Genomic DNA, 21,439 nt, shown 5'->3' with positions numbered 1-21,439 from the left:
GAACTAAGCCCCAGACGAAATCAGTAAAGAAAATGGAGACATGGCTAGCACTGGAGGATTCGACAAACAAACAAACAAACAAACAAAACCAGGAGAATGTGGTGTTGTAGGAACCAAGAAAATATTTTCCGGGGGGGGGGGGGATTTAATGATTAATGGATCAGAATGCTGCTAAGAAGTCGTATAGGAAAATAGAAAACTTGTCCGATTTGGCACCATAGGGATCGTGAAGGCATCTCATTTGAGTCTTGTGGGAAACCCCAAGTGTCCTTCCTTACGGAAAGAAGGTATAATGAGAAAATGGATGTCAAATATAAATTCTGTTTATGTGTTTGTGTTCATGGATCTTTTTTCTTTGAACTATAGTTTCTAAAGTTTTTCTTATTAATATCATACTTTTTTCATAAGCACAGATTTAGATTACCTTTCAATATCTGGCTTCCGTCTTGACTTTGTTTTAAAATTTTCTATTTTCATGTGGTAATTTTTCCAGATGAATTTTAAGATCATCTTCTCAGTTTAAAGACACAGAGTTCTGTTAGGATTTTTATTGGAATTACTTTAAATATTTCTGTTACTCTAGAAAAATGAGCATATTTAACATACTGAATTTTCTTTACCAGGAATTTAGTGATTCCCTTCATCTTTCAAGTGGCCTTGATAAATCTTTCAGGAAAATCTTGTGGTTTTCTTTCTTTGGACATTAAAACTTTCTAAAGTAATTTCATATGTATCTGTTGCTATTGTGAATTCTGTTATCTACATTTTCGAACTTGTGGCAAAATATGTATAAGATAAAATTTCCCATTTCAATTATTTTAAAATGTATAGTTCTGTGATATTAAATATATTCACATTGTTATGCAACCATCACCACTGTCCATCCCCAGAACTTTTTCATCTTCTTTAACTGAAACTCCATATACATTAAACAATAACTCCTCCTTTCCTTCTCCCTTAGCCCAGGCCCTGGTAGGCATCATTCTCATTTCTGTCTATGAATTTGACTGTTCTAGGTAACATTTATAAGTATTTGTATGACTGGAATCTTATAATATTTGTCCTTTTGTGACTGGCTTATTTCACTTAGCATAATGTTTTCAAGATTCACCCGTACGGTAGCATGTGTCAGAATTTCCTTTCTCTTTAAGGATAAGTAATATTTCATTGTACATATATAACATATTTTAGTTTCCCATTCATCCATTGATGGACAGTTGGGTTGCTTCCACTTCCTGGTTATTATGAACAACACTGCCATGAACATGAATGTGCAAATATCTGTTCAAATCACTGATTTATTATAGCTCCCATCATCTCCCTTTGGTTACTAGTTGCAGGGGATATCTTTTCCATCCTTTTGCTTTCCTCTCTGGTGTGTCCTTAGATCCAAAGTGAGTCTTTTGTAAACAGCATATATTTGAGTCCTGTTCTTTTTGTTTCCCTCTTTATCCATTTTGCCAGTCCTTTTTTTTTTTTTTTTTAATTGGGGCGCTTGATTCCTTTACTTTAAAAATAGTTACTCAGAGGACTTACTATTATCATTTTGTTTTTTTCTATGCCCTATAGATTTTTGTCCCTCATTTCCTTTTTCAGTACTTTATTTATGTCTAGTTGGTCTTTTTCTGTGAAGTGTTTTGATCCCTTTCTCATTTCCTTTTGTGTACATTTTAAAGAATTTTTTGGGTGTTATCATGGTGATTATATATTATATCCCAGAGTTACAACAATCTAGTTTAAATGAATACCAACATAATGTCAGTTGGATACAAAAAGTCTTTTATAGCACTATCCTTCTTGTGTTATTAATGTTATAAATTATTTCTTTTTATTGTATACTCATAACCTAAACATGCAATTATTTTTTTTTTTTATGTTTTTGTTTTTTAAAACTTGTGGAAGACTAAAATGTGAAGTTAGGAGCCACAGTTGCAATAATACTGTTTTTTATATTTGTCCTTATATTTACCATTATGGAAGAAGTTTGTGTCTTCATATGGCATCAAGTTACTGCCTAGCATTCTAATTTCAACTCAGACTCCCTTTAGTATTTTGGGTAGGGCAAGTCTAATAGCATTAAGCTTCCTCATCTTATGTTTGTCTGGAATGTCGTAATGTCTTTCTCTTCTTCAAAGTATAGTTTTGCTTGACGTAGAATTACTGATTTCTTTTTTTTTTTTTCAGCACTTTCAATATATCATCCCACCACCCCTGGCCTGCAAGGTTTCTGCTGAGAAATTCTCTGATAATCTTATTGTAGATACTTGTAAGCAATGAGTCACTTTTCTCTTTATTCTTTCAAGATTCTCTTTTGTCTTTGGTTTTTGGTAGTTTGATTACATGTGTCTAAATGTGGGTCTCTGTGTTTATTCTGCTTGGAGTTCATTTGTGCTTCTTGTGTTTTGATATCCATGTCTTTCCTCAAATCTGGAAAGTTTCAGTCATTATTTCTTCAAATAAGCTTTCTGACTCTTTCTCTCTTTCTTTTCCTTCTGGGATTCCTATAATATATACAACGATTCACTGGATGGTGTCCATTAAGTCCCTCAGTTTCTGTTCACTTTGCTTCATTCTTTTTTTCTTTTTGTTCTTCAAACTTTATAAATTCAAATGACCAGTCTTCACTGATAATTTTTCTGATGATTGAATCTGGTGTTAAATTCCTCTAGGGGGTTTTTCAATTCAATTATTTTCAACCCAGAATTTCTGTTTTTTTTTAAAAATAATTTCTGTAGTTTTATTGATATTCACATATAGCTTATATTTCATTTTTCTGATTTCCTTTAGTTCTTTGAGCATATTTCAGACAGTCGTTTTAAAGTCTTTCTGTAGTAATTTTGAAGGCTTTGTTATTTTATAGTGGATTTCAGATTTATTTTGTTCTTTTGAGTGGACTATTTTCCCCTGATGCTTTTTCTATTCCTTGTGATCTTTTGCTGAAAATTGGGAATTTGAAAATATTGGCACCTCTCTCGGTCTTTGCAGACTGGCTCGAAGCAGAGGAAGATGGTAGCTAATTAGTATAGTGTGAAGGCTCAAGATCATCTCAGATCTTTTTGCAGCATTTGTCTTCCTTGGGTTTGTGTGTGCACCTTCCCCCCACTTCCCCTGTATATATGCATGTTTTTAAATGTCTTAATTTCCCCAAAAGTTTCACCTCTGCCTTTTCTTGAGGCTTTAGGTGTTCTGTGTTCCTCTGCCTATAATTTCTTGCTCTCATGTTTTGCATGTCTGTAGTTCTATGCAGTTTTCATCTACTATGGAAACTACCTCTGACTTCCAGGGCTTCCAACCTGAGATCCAATATATGTAGCCATTTTCACTGATCTCCAAACCAGGCAGGACAGAAATGAGTCCCTCAAGTAGCCCACAGACTGTCCAGAAGGTGCAAACAAGTTCCATTCATTTCCTTCCTTTTGAGGGAAAGAACTGGGATTGGGCTACTTCCTCTTGACCATGCTTCACTGTGTAAGGGGCAGGGGGAGGCTAGGGCATTAAAGAATGATGCAAAATTTCTTTTTTGAATGTGGCTTTTTCTTGACTGGGCTTTTGCTTGGTTGCTGCAGAACTTTACCTGGTTTGCAGAGCTCCCACAAACTTATTTTAATCAGTCTATAGTTGCTTACTTGATGTTTATGTGGGGAGAATGAGGGCCTAGAGCTTCTTAGTCTGCCATCTTGCTTAGATCAGATCAGTTTTGTTTTTTTTAAATGCTATGTTTTTTAGTTGTGGTTTTGAGTCCTAAACATGTTCAGAGTCACAGATGCTCAGACAACCCCTAAATCATAATAGAAACTTAAAACTATCACTGCATAATATATTGATGATACCTGTCATCTTTGTTTTCTAATTTAATGATAATCTATCTAGGAGTGTGTCACCAACGTCATAATTATTGAGAGATAAATGTCAAAGTGTAACTGAGATAATTGCTAGTTCTTTTATAAACAAATTAATGGCGAACAAATAAAACCAAATCAGAATTAAAAATAATAAAGCAAATAGCACTAAAAGACTCTACTTTTGCATATCTAACAAGTTTCCATTATTGTCTGTGGTTCATGCTCTGTAGCCCTGACTCAACACTGCTTCAGGTACATTGACAGCACAAAACTATAACAAGAATAATTTTGAAAACAAAAAAATTGTGATCATTTACCAAAAATACACACTTAGCATAGAGTCCTCTACCTGGAGAAGCATGATGAATGAGAAAATTGTGAATGGCCATGAATATAATGGAAATTTTCAGAAGGAGTAGGCATTATAAACATTAACTGCAAATTAGATATGAGAAATAATCTATGATTATATTTTCATTGATATTCTTAATATGTTCTAGAGGAGTATGGCTGTATCTCCTAAAATTGGACCATATTTCATATTTAATGATTGTTTTATTAAGCTCTTGCATCTAATTCACTAAAATTTTATTTGATAAATTGACACTTTTATATAAATTGAGTTGAAAATTTATGTGCTATATTTTTTAGACATAGTATTGAGACAATGTAGAAACTTAATAAAATTTGGAATTTTTCCTTTAAGTACACTCCAAAATATTATAAATGGTACAGGAATTATCTGTTTTTGGAGGCAAAACTCTGGCCCTTTATTTTAGGGGAGATCCTTAAAAATTATCACAATTTTGCTTATTGGGCTCTTCCATGTTGTAAATTTTGTCAATTATATTTGCTAGAAAGAAAAGAAACGCACACTCTGTTGAACTTTCCAAATACCTAAGTGTGTATTTTTACAAACACTTCACTTTAAAAAATTTCCTGTGATTCTTTTTTTCATTCCACATTTTGCATAGTTATGTAATCTCAGCATATCCAGCACCTCATTCTTTTACAAAATGCTGATTGGATATTCAAAGCAAATTTTTTATATCAATAAGGAAATTAAAACTTCTCATTTTCCATTGAAAAATTTTGTAATTTACTGCTTTATCCTTATTTATATAACCTTGTATTATATTGGTGGGTTAGCAAAATCTTCATTAGAGTTTCTGTTTATTGCTTATTTTAATTTGTATTCCTAGCTGCATTTGGTGTAATATCTTATATTCTAAAATATTCCAGTATATTTTGCTAAATAGGATTGTTTAAGGATAATTGGCCATCTGTTGAATCCCTATATCTCAAGGTTTTTCAAGACAAACTCATGTAACCTTTTCTTAGGAATGATATAAAACCATTTTTCAACAATTTTGAATTTTTCCAAGGTGTCTTTAAAACTCTTAATTCTAACATGCTATGTTTTTCTAATATCATGAAATAATATGGAACATTTGAAGTATTTAACCTTAAGATATTTTCTAATTATTCAGTATAAATGTCTGGATTGTTTCCAACCTATTCATTGTTGAGAATGTGAACACAATGAGTAAAGTAAAATTGTTTAAATAAAAATAATTCAAACTTTTGAGCTTTTTAACAGAAAATGAACTGTTCGAATGTGTTGTCCCTGTTTTGATTTGTTTTTTGTTTTTTGTTTTTTTTTAATTTAAGGCATTTATTTGAATTCATTTCAGAAAACATTAAACAGTCTGTTTTTGTGAAGATAAGTACATCTGACCATTTTGAAGTGATAAATATAGGTAAGGGATAAAATAAGAGTGAAAAGTTGAGTTTTTGAATGGTTGGTATGGCTGTGTTAAGAACCAAACTAAGAATCTGTATTAAATACTAATACTCTAAGCCTGGAAATCTAAGTTCACCTTTTCAAGTAGCAATAAAGACATTTTAAGAACCTTCCCTGTGGTTTTCTGTAGGTAGACATGTGGTAGAAGAGAATCTATTTTTATTAAAACACACCCACACCTAATCTACAGACATAATTTAACATGATTTTTCCCCTTGAATCTCCCTCTAAATGTTATCACTTTTTAAGACTATTTCAATATAGAGGGATCATATTTCTTCTCATGGTGCATGTGGAAGCGAATACATTGCAGTTGTCTAAGAGGAAGTACAAGTCGAATACTATAAGTTAAAAAAGTCCTCAAATTTTGATATTCTTTACTTTTTTTAAAAAGAAAATAGAATCAGTTTGGCTCTTTTCCCTTATTTCGCCAAAAGAAATGACATATAAATCTTGATTTTTTTTTTTTTTTTGCTTATGTATTTTGCTTAAGATTTCCAAGTTTTTTCTTTGTACTTGAACACATAAAAAATGCATTTGGATTTTGGCAAACTCTATATAGTGGACAATCTTGTCTCATAGACTTAACTGTTCTCTGGAAAGTGATGAGTAGATAGGCAATAGATACAACATGAATAGCTAGGTTCCAGCTAGGATCCAGCTGTAGCACCAGTACGTCTCTAGACCATGACAGCACTGAATATTATCTGGAATTGAACACAAGTCTTTCAACTGATGCATCCATCCACTGGAGGAATGATTTACAAAAGCGGCTTTCTATATGGATTATTACCTGTTTGTCTTTGTATCTTTGAAGGTACTCCCAAGCCCATCCTTGGAATAAAATTTCCCAACATTGACTCTGTTCTGCCTCCAGAACATCCAGATGACCTCATTGCAAACTCCTTAGCATGTTTTCTCAGGTTGCTGCACAGCACCATACCTGTTCTGTGGGCCTGGCATGCACACTTGATTGGTTTCAGGTAGTGGCTTGGAGGAAGTCATTGAAAAGCAAAGTCAATTAGAACCACTTCCCACAGCAATAGAAATTATCAAGTTTGTTGAAGAGGTTGTTAACTTGAAGATTGGCAACTTCATTTTGGAAAGCTAGCGTCAGATAAATGAGCCTAAAATTAATTGCAGTCAAATTGATCTTTAGCAAGTACGTACATTTTAAAAAAGTTTGCTATTAATGTGTATTTGACTAATGGTACTATATTTCTGTCCCCTTTTGGGTTTCCATTTATACTACTTAATTAATTGGGCAATTATTTTCTAAGCACGTATTAAAAGAACCAGAGATTGTTAAGTGGTCTGAGTAATCTAAAGTTGTCTAAGATGTCATTCTTACTTTAAACAGATAGTAACTTTGACAGGAATATGATGGCTTTTTATATATGGCTTTAAGCATTATCATCAGAACCACCACCACGATCATCATTATCTTTATCATATAGCTGCTATTGTTACAGGATTTTGTGTCCCCTTAGTGCCCGCAGTTCTTGGTCACGCCGCTTCGAAGAATGAAGAGGTAGACCAGAGGAAGAGTGGTGGGCATCAAATCAGTTTATTGAGTAAGACTACAAGGCTCCTGGAGAGGGAGGGGGACCCAAGTGGGTTGCCCCTGGAGTTTCAAAGTGTAGGGGTTTTTATGAGCTCTTTTGGAAAACTATCTTAAGCAATCAGGGTATGCTGAGTCGTGCCAATCAGCGCTTTGGTCACATATCTGTCTACCTATTAGGTTAATGTCCACGTGCTGATGGTCCTTTTTTTGCTGACATCTGGGGGCTTAGGTCTTAACTACCCCTTGCCTGTGATATTGACAAATGTTTTTTGTAGTTAATTTTCTTAGTTTAGTTGTTTTGCAGAAGTCATTTCTGTAAAGGCTACAGAGCAGAATACTAGCGCGGTCCTGTCTAAGCTGCAAAACAGGATGTCGGTGCAGTTTATTTTAGCTGTCCTGACTCCATATTTTCTTGTTGGGGACCCTGGCCTTGATTACTGTCCACCTGACTCCTAACACTATAATTCATTCATTCATTTTAAAATTATCTACTGCATACCTAGTATGTGCCAAACACTGTTCACAATACAGAGAACAAGATGAACTACATTAATGACACCGTGAAGTTTCTATTCTGGAGAGCTGAGAAGGATAGAATGAACATTTAAACACCTTAATATATATTCTTAACTAGCTTAATATGTTATAGATACATGATTAAATATGACATGTGATATACCTAAAATGATAATGCTATGAAGAAAAAGGGATATGAGAGAATAGAAGGGATATGAAATGTTATTTCAGAGAGGGTGGTCAGGAAGAAGCATTTGAGATGAGACTTGAATGTAGAGAGTGATCTATATTAAGTGTGTTGAGGAAGAACATTCCAAGCAGTTCATTTAATGTGAACTTTATTGTACCTAAAAGTTTGGTCCGAATAATTAGTTTTAATACTTACATTTAAAAATAATTACATTATTATTCCATTTGTTCAGATAAAACAAAAAATCTGAAGCTCAGAAAATTACATCTTTGCAATCTCACAACTCTTAAGTAGTTGAAGTGGATTCAGCCTATTGGTACAATGTATTTTAGGCATTTTTTTTTTTTTCAGAGGAAGGGAAATCATATTTGGCTTGCATAATTAGGTGAAATTCCCAAGAGGAGAGCCATTAGAGCAGGATGTTGATTGATTGACAGTTCCTATAAGTGGAGGCATGTTAAAGGGATTGGATGGGGAAGAATTAGGAAAGAAGGTTATCTGAAGGTTGAAGCATCTGAGGCATATGTGCCAAATGGTAATCAGAGCGGTTTGGGGTTGTGTTCTTTTTCAAAAGGGATCAAGCTGGATGAGGAAACTGGAGCTTGGCTGTAGACAATTGTTATGCTAAATTATCTCATTTGCATTTGATTCTTTAGTTAGTATAGGGACATTAAAGGACTTTGTGGAATAAAGTGACAGAAGTGAAACTATGCTTTAGAAATATTGCCATGGTAATAGAATCTAAGGTGGATAAAAAGGGGGGAATTATATTACAAGCTCATTAAGTCTACAGTTCCTAAACAGATTTGTAGATGCTTTGGGCATTGATGAGTCATCTTAAAGGAGCCACACATTCTTAGGTGCATCACTTCATGAACAGAAAATTTTTTTTTACTCTAATGTGTTTTACCCTTTTAAAAATGGTGTATTTTCCCAGTCCGCCATGAGTGGGGAAATATAAATTTATTTGAAAACATTACAGAATTCAGGATAGCTTTTCTTAAATCATGAATTTTGCCAAATGAAAGGTAATAAAGTACAACTATTATTATGTCGGGGTCCAAATCATTCTTCGATTCATTGATTTATCAATTCATACATTTATCCTTGACATATTTATCTTTAGGACACCATATTAAAGTGGTTAAGAGCCAGAGTTTATGGACTGGCCCCAGAGATCTCCCACTTATTAACAGTAAGTGGATTTTTAATTAATCTCTCTAAATCCCATTTTTGTCATCTGCAAATCTATCGAAATAAAAGTAATCTCACCTGACTTTAATGAGGATTACGAGAGATTATGAATATAGAGTATTCAGTATAATACCAAATACATAGTAAGATATCTACGGTATTATTACTGTTAGACAACATTTGGTAGATATTACATGGCTACATCCTATTCAAAAACTGGAAAGTACACTCAAATCATTTCTTTAATAATTTGCCTTGTGTCCAAGTGTATGGTACATGCTGGATAACTAATTTGTGAAAGCATACCCTGAATGCCCCTGTTAATCACTGTTTGAGAATATAGAAATCCTGTCCTCCTTCTGTATTCCCATCAAGCAGAATGTACAGAAGAATGTGTTGTTCAGTGTTCAAGGTCAGAGGCTCTGGGGCTGGCCAGCCTGGAGCATCTCCTTTGTAACAGTGTCCACATGTCAGGCCTTGATCTCCCTAGGGCTCTGGCCATGCAGGGAAGGAGAGGCAACAGATAGTTGCTAAGATTAGTTGCTGTGGTATAAAAACTTGGTGCAGGTAGATCCCAGCAGTGGATACTTGTCTAGTTGGCCATTCCTGGATTCCCTGTAAGTTTTTCCGATAAACCTATGTCTCTATCACTGTCTCTGGGTTTTGTCTTTGGCCTTACTGGTCCATCACTCGCCCTAGGTTTAGAGTCTGCTAAGGTGAGGCTGCATATTAAGTGACAGGGAATCAAGATCAGAATCAGTAGATTTAAAATTATAATTTACTCTTGATTCTTTTATTGGAGTGAGATGTCAGTTATTATTAGCTTAGATATTTGACCCTTGAACAATGGGGCACCAATTAGGGGCACCAATCCCAGCATAGTTACAAGCCCATGTATAATTTTTGATTCCCCAAAACATAACTACTTATAGCCTATTGTTGACCAGAAACCTTACCAATAACAATAGTTAATTGATACATATTTTGTTATGTGTATTATATACTGTGTTCTTACAATAAAGTAAGCTTGAGAAAAGAAAATGTTAAAATCATAAGGAAAAGAAAATACATTTATAGTAATAAACTGTAAATATCTGTGTAAAAGTGGACTTGTGCACATCGAGTATGGAGATTGTAACCAAAATGCAATAGAAGTAGAGGTGTTGGAAAACGAGCATTAATAAGTGTGGAGAAAAGATATGAAGTGAGTCGTGTTAAAAAGAGTAGAATTGACCACTGCAGGATTTGGTCCATCAGACTGAAAGACAAAGCAGTTGATCTCAGAGGAGAGGGGAAAAACAAGAACAAAATGCCTCCCATGCACGTTCTCTTCTTGCATTTATTTAGGGTCTAGTTCTTTATGTCCAAAGTGTTTATGGCAGAATTGAATGCCAACATCACCATATGAAAATTTGCTCACGGTTTTAATCTGTGAGTCACAGGAACCAATTTATAATTTATTAAATGTTTGCTGTTCTATTTATCTTTGTTTAAAGCAGGACTGCTCTTGTTGAGTGATTTGTACAAACATAGTGAGCTGGATAACTATGTTTTGTTTCATTTGTCTTCAAATCACTTAGCTAGTTTTGAATAAAAAAGGCTTTGTTGGGAGGGAGGAAAAGAAGCTGGGAGATGGGATGGGAAGAAAGAAATGAGAGATTCAGTGTTTTATAAACTTCATTGCAAAGAAAATCTGGCAATCATTTTAATTCAGTGTGGTGTTTGCTTTGCTTTGGTGAATTATGCTCACACATTTCCAGTCAACAGGGTAGAACACAGATCATCTGAAAATGAAAAGTTTTACTGTATGTATTGTGAGAGATGTTCAAGTCTCTCCTCTCCCATCAATCTTAACTTCTTGCCAATATTAGGCATGCTGCCTAGGGAGAGGATGCTATCAACCATTGATATAGAAGCACTCATTTGATTTAGTTACTATATCCTGTTGATTTTTATGAGTGGTGGGGGAGCTGTTTGAAAAGGACCTGTTGTGTTGACAGATGTGCCCTGCTCTGCAGCTTGGGGCATTTTGAATGATTTTCCCATCTCAAATCTTTTTCCCCACTATCCAGTTAGAATAGTAGTCCACAGTGCTTGGCAAATATTGGTATCTAAATCTTTATTGTAGGTTCCATTGTAGTAAGAAAAAATGTAAGTGGGCGCACTTTATTTCCATAATTATGTTGCCGAGTATTTTGGCTATTGTCCTAGTGTTTATAGTCAATGCATTTAATGCCGTCTACATTTTGGACAGCAGGCATAAAGCTCTGTTGGTTTATCTCTTAAAGACATAAGATTACCCCCCAAAAAATAGCCATTTATAATATATGCACCTTTGAATAATTAAGTCAGCTACCAAAGAGGAAAACGATCCTAATTAGCTTTCAAACTGTGATTGTGCCATACACTGAATCATCCTTTATGAATACATTTCTTTTGGAGCATGTGTAATTATGAACCTTTTTTATTTTTTCTATCTCGGTAGGAACTGGGAAGTAACAGCCCTCCACAGAGAAACTGGAAGGGGATTGCTATTGCCCTGCTGGTGATTTTAGTTGTATGCTCACTCATCACTATGTCAGTCATCCTCTTAACCCCAGGTAATTTGTCTTTATTTCCTCTCTTATGATGGTATTGTGGATGATAATTTCACATTCAAATGCCTTAAGAGGGTAGTCATATGTGGTATCTTAAGACACATTAGCATTGGTTGGAATAAAAAAAAATGCATAACCAGACAGTTTGCAAATGGCACGGTAATTTTGTGGTTCACATATCATGTGAGATATTTTTGGGAAGCTGAAATGTAAAATATATACATCGAGAATGCCAAGGAGATCTTTAGTCTCCATGGCTACTTAGAGACTTACTATGTTTGACAGTTAATAAATGCAGAGGACATTTGACTTCCATCGTACATTGAAGATGAGGGAGTGGAGTCTGAAGTCCCCATATGGAGGTGATAGCTCAACTGTAATGAGGGTAGAGAGGGAGGATTTGAGAGACAGTGAGAATTTGATCAAAAGAGAATGAGGTAAGCCTCTAAATGCTTCTTTCTTCTGTTTTCTTTCCTTTTACTTTTTATATTCCCAGTTTCCCCTTGTCTAAAGAACATTGCCAAATTGCCCTTGCAATGATCTTTAAATTGTGTCCTTTACATTAAAGAGTTTAACACTAATATATATGTATGTGTGTGTGTGTATATATATGTGTGTGTGTATATATATATATATATATAAGTTAGCAGTAGGCTTAATTCTTAATTCTTCTCGGGATTATTTCAGTACCCAGAAGTTTTACTGCTCTTTAGTAGGTGCTAATATTGGAAGACAGAGAAAGGCTGCTGATTTTTAAAACTCCCCAAAATGTCTTCCAGGAACAAATGCATTTGGCATGCTGCTACACCCACCCACCTAGCTTCCTCAAAGACTGGACACCCATAGATTGCTCAGGATTATAAAAGATAGGATTAAGCTGGTCCCCAAATCAATTGATATAATGAAGTCACAGCCTGTTGTTAAACAATACATATTTACACTTCAGTTCTTGCCCCACTTTTGTTATTTACAAGCCCTTAAACATGTTGAATTTATGTCCTCATGTACAAAATGAGATTAACAATAATAGCTCTCTTTCAGAGTTATTTAGTCAACTAATCACGGTGACTAAGTATACAAATGATAGTATCAATTGCTCCAATGTGGTACTTTGTGAAATATACCATCTTTGTAAAAATATTGGCTTTGAAATGTATAAATTGCCAAAAATAGTTTGTAATTATGATTTAACATATGAAGAGATTGAAAAAAATTAAATCAGGAGGGAGGGAAGGGGAGGGAAAGAGAGAGAGAGAAAGAAAAGGAGGAAGAAAGTAAAGGAAGAAAGGGAAGAAAGACAAAGAGAGAGAAAGAAAAAACTTCCCTGATAAGAGCTGACTTATCCAGCATTCTCTTCAGGAACCCTGTCTTAACTGCCTCATATGTACATCTGCAATACAGTGTAATTGAGCAGTGTGATGGCTCTAAGTTGTTGCTGAATGCCAAGAATCTTTGTTAAAGGAAGATAAGCTGATGTTCAACATGGTGTTCCACTTAAAGAATTTTAATGTAATTATTAAAAAATGAATGACGTGGGTATACTGCCTTCTACTGGGGACTATTAACCAGATGGAGATATTGATGCCCTGATGCCTGTGTGTTTCTCTTAAGCTTTCTTCCATCTGATAATAGTAGATTTGCCTGCTGATTCATTTTCTCAATTTCTTTTTACTCTCTGAGGCCATTGTGATACTTTGGGGTCCTTTGAGTATTTGGTATAAGCGAGACCTTACAGAGTTGGCCACTGACTAAATTAAACTTCCTCTACCCAGCCGTTTCCGTGTTGTTCAATATAAAAACAGTATGGTTGGAATCAATTTGTCATGCACTTATGCATTTTTTAAAGCAAGGACTTTGGGCAAGACACACCTTGGTTTGAGTTCTGGTTCTATAATTCCCTGGTTTTGTGAAATTGGCCAGTTATTTAAACTTGTCCACCATTTCGTTCATCTGTATTGTGGGTGCAACATGCTGTGCCAACTTTACAGTGTTAAATGAGGGACAGATGACATAAAATAATTCAAGTGTTTAGTATAGTGTCTAGCACTGCTGTTGCTATTCTTCTTATTACTGCTATTCTTCAGTACTTATTGACCACCAGACACAATGCCCAACACTGTGTTACATGAGGGCGATTTCTAAGAAAAAACAAAGTCTCTCCAGAATATAGATCTTCTTAGAATTTCAATTTTAAATTATGGCAGATGGAAAGGGACTAAATATTTAATCTGGAGTTAGCCTTTCAGTGGTCTGTTTGTTCATTCATTTATTCATTTATCAATAAATAATTATGGAGTTCTTACTACATTCCAGATGCTATGGGTAGTTGGCCTTGCTCTCTCCTGTTTTATATCCACCACCTTGAATCCCTTTTCCCTAATGACACAAACACACAACAACCACACATCCTCAACCCAAACACTTAATTTCATATGAGATTAGTCATATGAATGGAAGTAGAAATTATTTTTAGATTAATAGTTTATTAAGTACATTTAATATACCACATGTTCAAAGGTCTATGGTTTTTACTGTTATTTTGGTCAGGAATAATATGATACGAAAAATAAAAGTCATTATGCTGGAATGGAAAAAGTATTGCTATAGGAAACAGTTAAACTGCATTATGCACTCTTTGTTTATAAACTCAATGCCACCAAAGACTTTGTAAATTATAAAAATTGATGAAGTAGGTAGGTGTAATGAGGGTGGGTAGGAATTTACCTGAATTATGAACAAGCAAATACCACCCAGTTACACGGCCTTAATGGTGGGCTCAAACTGAACAGCATAGTGAAATATAAGGTCAGGAGACCAACTGTTTGTGGTCTAAGACTTGAGTCATAAGCCTGGAAGCAGTCTTAGAAGTTATGTAGTCTTACCTTCCTCATGAGACAGGGAAAAACCTGAAATTGCTTAATCTAAACTGTGCATCGAGACCGTTAGTGTAGACTTTTGATTTAGCAGGTGTGTGTGCCTGTGCATGTCTGTGGTCAGACTCTAGTGCTCTAATTACACCATGTCTTCCTCTTCTGACTCTCAGGTTTAAGACCCCTCAGCTGTGCTAGAATAGACCTACAAAGGAAAACCTCCAACGAGAAAGATAATGTGCAGTACCCCCTTCTGTTATTCCCTTTATCCACCAGTAGCCTCTAAGGTCAACTTTCTAGGTAAAACTACTCAGGCAGATGGAAAGTTTTAACTAGGAAGGGGAATCTGTGTCATGAGGAGAAGCTTCTGATCGAGAAATTATTCAGCAAAATACTAGACCTTGAAGACTAAGGGCTGACTCTAGAACAATCCTTCCAATAAGGGTGGGGGTCAAAATTCCATATGCTTTTTTAAAGAAGATTTTATTTATTTATTTTAGAGAGAGAGCACACAAGCAGGGGGAGGAGCAAAGAGAGAGGGACAAGCAGACTCCTCCTGACTGTGAAGTCCTATTTTATTTTATTTTATTTTATTTTAGAGAGCGAGAGAGAGCAGGAGCAGAGAGGAGGGACAGAGAGAGAGGGAGAAGCAGACTCCTCACTGAGTAGGGAGCCTGATGTGAGACTCGATCCCAGGACCCTGGGATCATGATCTGAGCTGAAGGCAGATGCGTAACTGACTGAGCCACCCAGGCGTGACTGCGAAATCCTATGTGGGGCTCGGTCTCATGACTCTGAGATCATGACCTGAGCCAGAACCAAACCAAGAGTAGGATGCTTAGCTGACTGAGCCACCCAGGTGCCCCTCCATATGCTTTTTGTAGCTATATAATAACCCTGGGCAAATCACTTAACCTAATTTGACATTAAATGTTTGGTTGAAGAAGGGCGTTTTTGGTTTAGCAGACTATGAAGTATCTTTTGAAGTTTCTTACAGCTCAAATATCTATGATCTAATATAATAACACTAACAACAATAGCAATAATTATGGTTTGTTTGGTAGCAAATATAGCAAAAGATTAAATCTGGTGAGCTCTCACACTCTCTTCTACTTTGAAAACGTATTTAATGGGTTTTTTTTCAGGGGGGGACGGGGGAAGAAAGCATATAAAAAGTTATCTAGTCTAAGAAATTATTTAGAAATTGTTTTGCTCAAAATAGCATCACATTTTGGAGGTAAGTGCTAGGGAATGCAAGCCTATAACCAGAGAAACACATGTTCATTGTAATTTTGGTTTGATTGCAAATTTTATTACAGAAGTAATTTGACACAGGTGTCTTAATTTCCAAGATTGTCAGTGACTTCCCTGCCTGGTGAAGAGAAGTCCTAATTATTTTTGAAGAGCAGGTTAACCATTCAAGTATTTCTTTAATAAGTAACAGTTTTTGAAAGGAACAAATTATTCACTTCATTTTTTTTATTAAAGGGCAGACTTATTTAGATGCACTGATCAAGCCTACATGTTTTTTTGTTGTTGGTCCTGAATCAGTTTAAAGAGAAAAAAGCACCCATGCTATGTTCAGAATATGTAATTCAAAGATCAGTATTTATACTGTAGAAATAGATGATTGCACATCCATGCCTGAGTTATGGAGACTGGTCTTACATTGCTATGCATGCCCTGTGCAGTCTCATATTTACATGGACTATGTAGAATGAGAATGATCACGGTCCATAAACATTTCATGCAGAATGCACTTACACGTTTTACCTGTTTTGAGAGGAGAGACATGTATTTTATGAATCAGAATGTATTTAGAGGAGAATATTCTTTAAGCTTTCAATTTGGTTGCCATATTGAGATAGGCACCAGTGTGGACTGTGTCTGGTACTCCAATTGTCAGCAACAGTGGCCTGCTGCCCTTTGGTTGGCGTATCTAATCAGTGTCAAAACAGGGTCATCAGATTAATTTACTACTATGGCTGACTAAAGACAAAATTGTAAGGCACTGAAATTGTGTCTTCATCATTAGCTCTAGCTCCTTAAAACAATTTCCCATTCCTTTAGTACCCTCTTTAGGTGAACATCCTGAGCTGGTCTTTGCAGGTCTATCAGAGCATAAAAGAAAAGAAGCATTCATATCTAAGTCATTAGCATTCATGTATAAGTCATCAGGACTCTGCTCGATCCCAGTTAAACAAGACTTTAATAGGGATCGTCTTGTTCCACTATACGCATGCCTTTATTGTCACTTCCAGAAGTATCTCTGATAGTAAGAATTTTACACTAATTTCAGATGCCATGTTGGGAAAGAATTTAGACATGTTAGATTGCCACTGTGGTGTTAATGGTTAGGTAAATCTTTATGTCAGTTAAGGATTTTGATCCATGAAGTTATGTTCAAACATTCACTAAAGCCAAGATTTAGAACTTAGGAATCTGAGGGAACCAGAGAAATTTAGGCAGCCTTATCCAGAGAAATAAAACAAAAACTAGAAGCTAAAACTTAAGGATGTATATCTGTCTTTGAAGAGATGCCAACTTACATTTTTCAAAGAGAGTGTATAATCCTGTCATTTATTCCTCATAATATACCAACTTAAAGAAAGTGCAGCTTTCTAGGTAATACAGGTAATAATCTAAGGTCAGAAGAATTTGGATAACGTAGGTGCCTAGTTTGTGGAGAAATTATTGTAGAATGAGGGGCTACATTGACCTCCATATCAGACTGACTTGACTTCATGCCCTAGCCTTGATAGGTGCTTGAAAATAAGAGTTTGAGGAAAAGGATTCTTTGTTCCTGTTTTCTTACACATCAGGTTTTTTTTTTTTTTTAATAAAGAGCGATTTGACCCTTTGAAAGGAGGCTTACAAAAGATTAATCTGTTCCTACTTATGAAAATAATTTCCTAGAAAGCATTTGATAAAATAAGTATTTTATTGGAATGGTGACAGCTGATTAGTTATTGTTATGCAAAAACTCAAAATGAATTTATTGTCGTTACTATTATGTTCTACCACAACAATGGCTCCTGGTTATAGTTAGTAAAAATGTCATGTTATATTATGTTGCAAGCATTCTCTTGGCAGCTGCAATTTAAAAGGTGTCATTTAAGCATCTGACCTGTGTTTTAAAATGTCAAAGCAACAATTAAACCATCCCATAATGCTTTTATGAGAGGGAATTAATGTTTTACAGATTTTAAGATTTGCATTACTCACTTGTAAACATCAACATCAACCAAGATGCAAATTGTTTATTTTATTTTGTTGAATTAAAAAAAGATGTGTTGTATTGATAGGCGTAAGCTAAATTGTCTCTGCTTGTTTTTCCAAGAACAGCACAGATGAACCCATTTGAATATAGTATTACCCAGGCATAATCAGCCTGCCAAAGAGAAAACAATGACAGATTCTAACAGTTTCCCCCGGATAACGTGGGTTATTGTTGCTTTCCTAATAGATTTATCTCTCATGTTGAATGAAAAAGAATTTTCTCTGATATTAATAAAGTAAGAACAGTTATACTTTTGTCTTTGCTTTTCAGTTGCATTTACATTTAAGTCAAATTTGTTCTTTACATATTCTCATTTTTTTCTATTGTCTAATCAGATAAATAATGGATTTAGCTTACATTATGGTGTGTTCAATTTTATAAGTCAGTAGACAGAAGAGAATCTGTTTTAGTAAGCAACATTTATTAGCTGCTTGTTACAAGCCAGATACTATGCTAAGTGCTTTGTATGCACTATTTTATTTATCCTTACACCACTAATGTGAGATAGATACTATTAATTTATGCATATTCTACATTATTCAGTTGAGTCTTACAACTTAAGTAAATTGTCTGTCACAGAACCAGAACATGGAAAAGCTGCCTCACTCTCCCAGGGCTTTTTGATTCTACCATATGTCTTAACCTTTGAAATATAGGGTAAGATATATTATTGCACCCATAGAAAGTATAGGCAAGGAAAAAAAGAAAAGAAAATGTGCTCTGCTTCATTCTCACCCTGATTTTTTAAATAAATGAGTTGATTCTGTATCTTCTTTAAATGGAATGTATAACAGAGAAGGAATAAACTCGGGTACATAAGGGGAAAATGGGAAGGGAGTGGCAGAAGTGGTCAATTGAAAATTATGCATGTAAATTCTGTATGAATTTTTATTTCAGCTATTATGTTTTTTTTTTTTTTTGGAACCTCAAATACCCAGGATAAAAGAGAAGGCCACACTTTCTTTTCTAAACCACATTGTACAAAAATTATTTATATGTCACAGCTTTAAATATTTTGTCATATTTTTTCATTGAAATATACATTTTAGGAATATGATAGCCTCGCCTCTAAAAATGGTGAGAACAAGATAGCCTGATCCTTGAAAAGCAGTTTCCTTAAAAGAGGGAGTTGCATTCAACTGCCTGTCTTCCTGGAGGAAGAAACTAAAAGCTTTTAGCATACATTTGCCTCCTGTGTTTATGGAAGGGGTTATTTTAATATGCAGTTATTTGCCAGGGAATTTATCATCCAGCTCCTTGTCTTTGAACTGTAACTTAAGCTATTCCATTCCAGAGTTCATTCATTAGGTGTAAAAGGAGACTCTTATCTGTAAAAACTAATAAACAAAACAGATAGACAAATAAAAACCTTAAATAGCCCTTTAAACTAAATAATATCCCACTTTCTGCCATTGTTCTGGAAAATGAAATTTTAGCTGGAACAATTTCAATGAATGTTCATTGCTTTGACCTGTTTTCTACAATATTTTTCTTGGTCTAAGATTGTTCTACTGAGTTTAGAGCCCAATTGAATAAACTCTAGAAAAACTGAAATCATTGAAACGAGACTTGGAAAACATTTTTAGTTATACGGAAGACTGTTCCTTAAATCTGTGCATCACAATTTGTCTTTTGCATAGGGTATAGAAGGTCTGTGATCCTAGACTCATAGCTCACCTTGTTTCTCCTGGGGCATCATCTGTAATTATATAACAGGGGAGCAAAGCCAGTAAATTTACTTTTTTATATAGATTATAATCCAACATTTAGGACTTCTAGTTACTCCAATTACCTTATCTTTCCCAATCACATCCATTATCTTTATTCTCTGACTCAAAGCCTGGTGTTGAGAACAATTTTAATTTTATCATTCACAGGGTGCTTGGCTGACCCAGTCGGTAGAGCATGCAATTCTTGATCTCAGGGTCATGAGTTCAAGCCCCACATTGGACATAGAACCTACTAAAAAAAAATGAAATTCACATGAAATTATCAATTTTAAAATGAATGATCCAGTGGATTTAGTAATTCACAATGTGTACAATCACTACCTCTGTCTAACTGCAAAGTATTTGTATCACCCCCAAAAGGAAACCTTACGCCCAGTGAGCAGTTACTCCCCATTTTCCTCTACCATCTCTGGCAATCACCAATTTGCTCTTTGTCTTTTCAGATTTACCTATGTAAATATTTCATGTGAGCATGTGATGTTTTATGCCTGACTTCTTTGACGTAACATAATGTTGTAGAGATTCATCCATGTGTCAGATATTAGTACTTCATTCCTGAAGTTCCTTTATTGCTGAATAGTATTCCATTGTACATATATACCACAATTTTTTTTTCCTTGTATCCACTGATGGAAATTTGGGTTGTTTTTGTGTTTTGGCTTTTGGGAATAGTGCTGCTATCAACATGTGTGTACATGTATTTTTTGAGTCATTATTTTTTTCATGGTTAGGGGTATGTAACTAGGAATTGTATTATAGAATCATATGGTAATTCTCTGTTTAACTTTTTGAGGAACTGCCAAACTATTTTGCACAGCATTGGAACCATCTTACATGCCCAACAGCAATACACACGTGTTCTAGTTTCTCCACATCCTGGCAGACACTTGTTACTTTCTATTTTTTTTTTCCAGTGATAGTCATCCAGGAGATGTGAGGTGGTATCTCATTTGGCTTTAATTTGCATTTCCGTAATGGTTAGTGATGTTGAGCATCTTCTCATGTGCTTATTGGCCGTTCGTATATCCTCTTTGAAGAAATATCTATTTAAGTCCTTTGCTAATGTTTTAATTGGATTTTTGGTTTCATTGTTGTTGAGTTGTATAAGTTCTGTATTTGGGATATAATCTGTTGCCAGATATATGATTTTCACATATTTTCTGCTGTTCTGTAGGTTGTCTTCACTTTCTGCTAGTGTCCTTTGATGCACAAAGTTCTCAATTTTGATGGAGTCCAGTTTATTTTGTAGTTGTTGCTCATGCTTTTATGTCATATATATGAATCCACTGATAAGTCCAAGTCATAAGAATTTACCAGTATGTTTTTTTAAAGAGAGTTATGGTTTTAGCTTATCTGTTTAGACCATTGATTGATTTTGACTATATTTTGTTATATGCTGAGAGGTAGGGAATCCAACTACAGTTTTTACATAACACACATTTCTCTTAGCACCATTTACTGCAAGAGACTCTTCTATCCTCATTGTATGGTTTTTCACCCTTGTTGATTATCACTGATCACAGATAATATGGATTTGTTTAAGGATGTACAATTTTAAAATATTGTTCCATGTGTCTGTCCTTGTGTCAGCATCACACTGTTTCGGTTACTGTAGCTTTGTAGTAAGTTGTGAAATGAGAAAGTATGACTGGTCCAACTTTTTTTTAGTTGTTTTGCTTTTCAGAGTCCCTTGCAATTTCATATGAATTCCATATGATTGGCTTTTCTATTTTTGCAAAAATAGGCAGTCGTGGTTTTGATAGTAATTGTGTTGAATATGTGGATCACTTTGGGTAATATTGCTATCTTAGAAATATTAGTCTTCCAAGTGACAAACAAATTTTGTCCTTCC

General features: G+C 34.9%; 1 protein-coding gene across 4 annotated transcripts in view; it reads left to right on the top strand.

Annotated features, from left to right (window-relative positions):
- DPP10 (dipeptidyl peptidase like 10) overlaps positions 1-21,439 on the top strand; it is a 1,417,029-nt gene that overhangs the window by 894,541 nt on the left and 501,049 nt on the right. For all 4 annotated transcript variants that reach the window (XM_027590078.2, XM_027590077.2, XM_027590079.2 and 1 more), the window contains exon 2: positions 11,596-11,710. In XM_027590078.2, coding sequence (XP_027445879.1) covers positions 11,596-11,710 — 115 coding nt within the window. The remainder of the gene's footprint in view (positions 1-11,595; positions 11,711-21,439) is intronic.

Source organism: Zalophus californianus, chromosome 3, assembly GCF_009762305.2.
Source record: "Zalophus californianus isolate mZalCal1 chromosome 3, mZalCal1.pri.v2, whole genome shotgun sequence".
Taxonomy (NCBI): domain Eukaryota; kingdom Metazoa; phylum Chordata; class Mammalia; order Carnivora; family Otariidae; genus Zalophus; species Zalophus californianus.
This window is presented reverse-complemented; position numbering and strand designations above follow the sequence as displayed.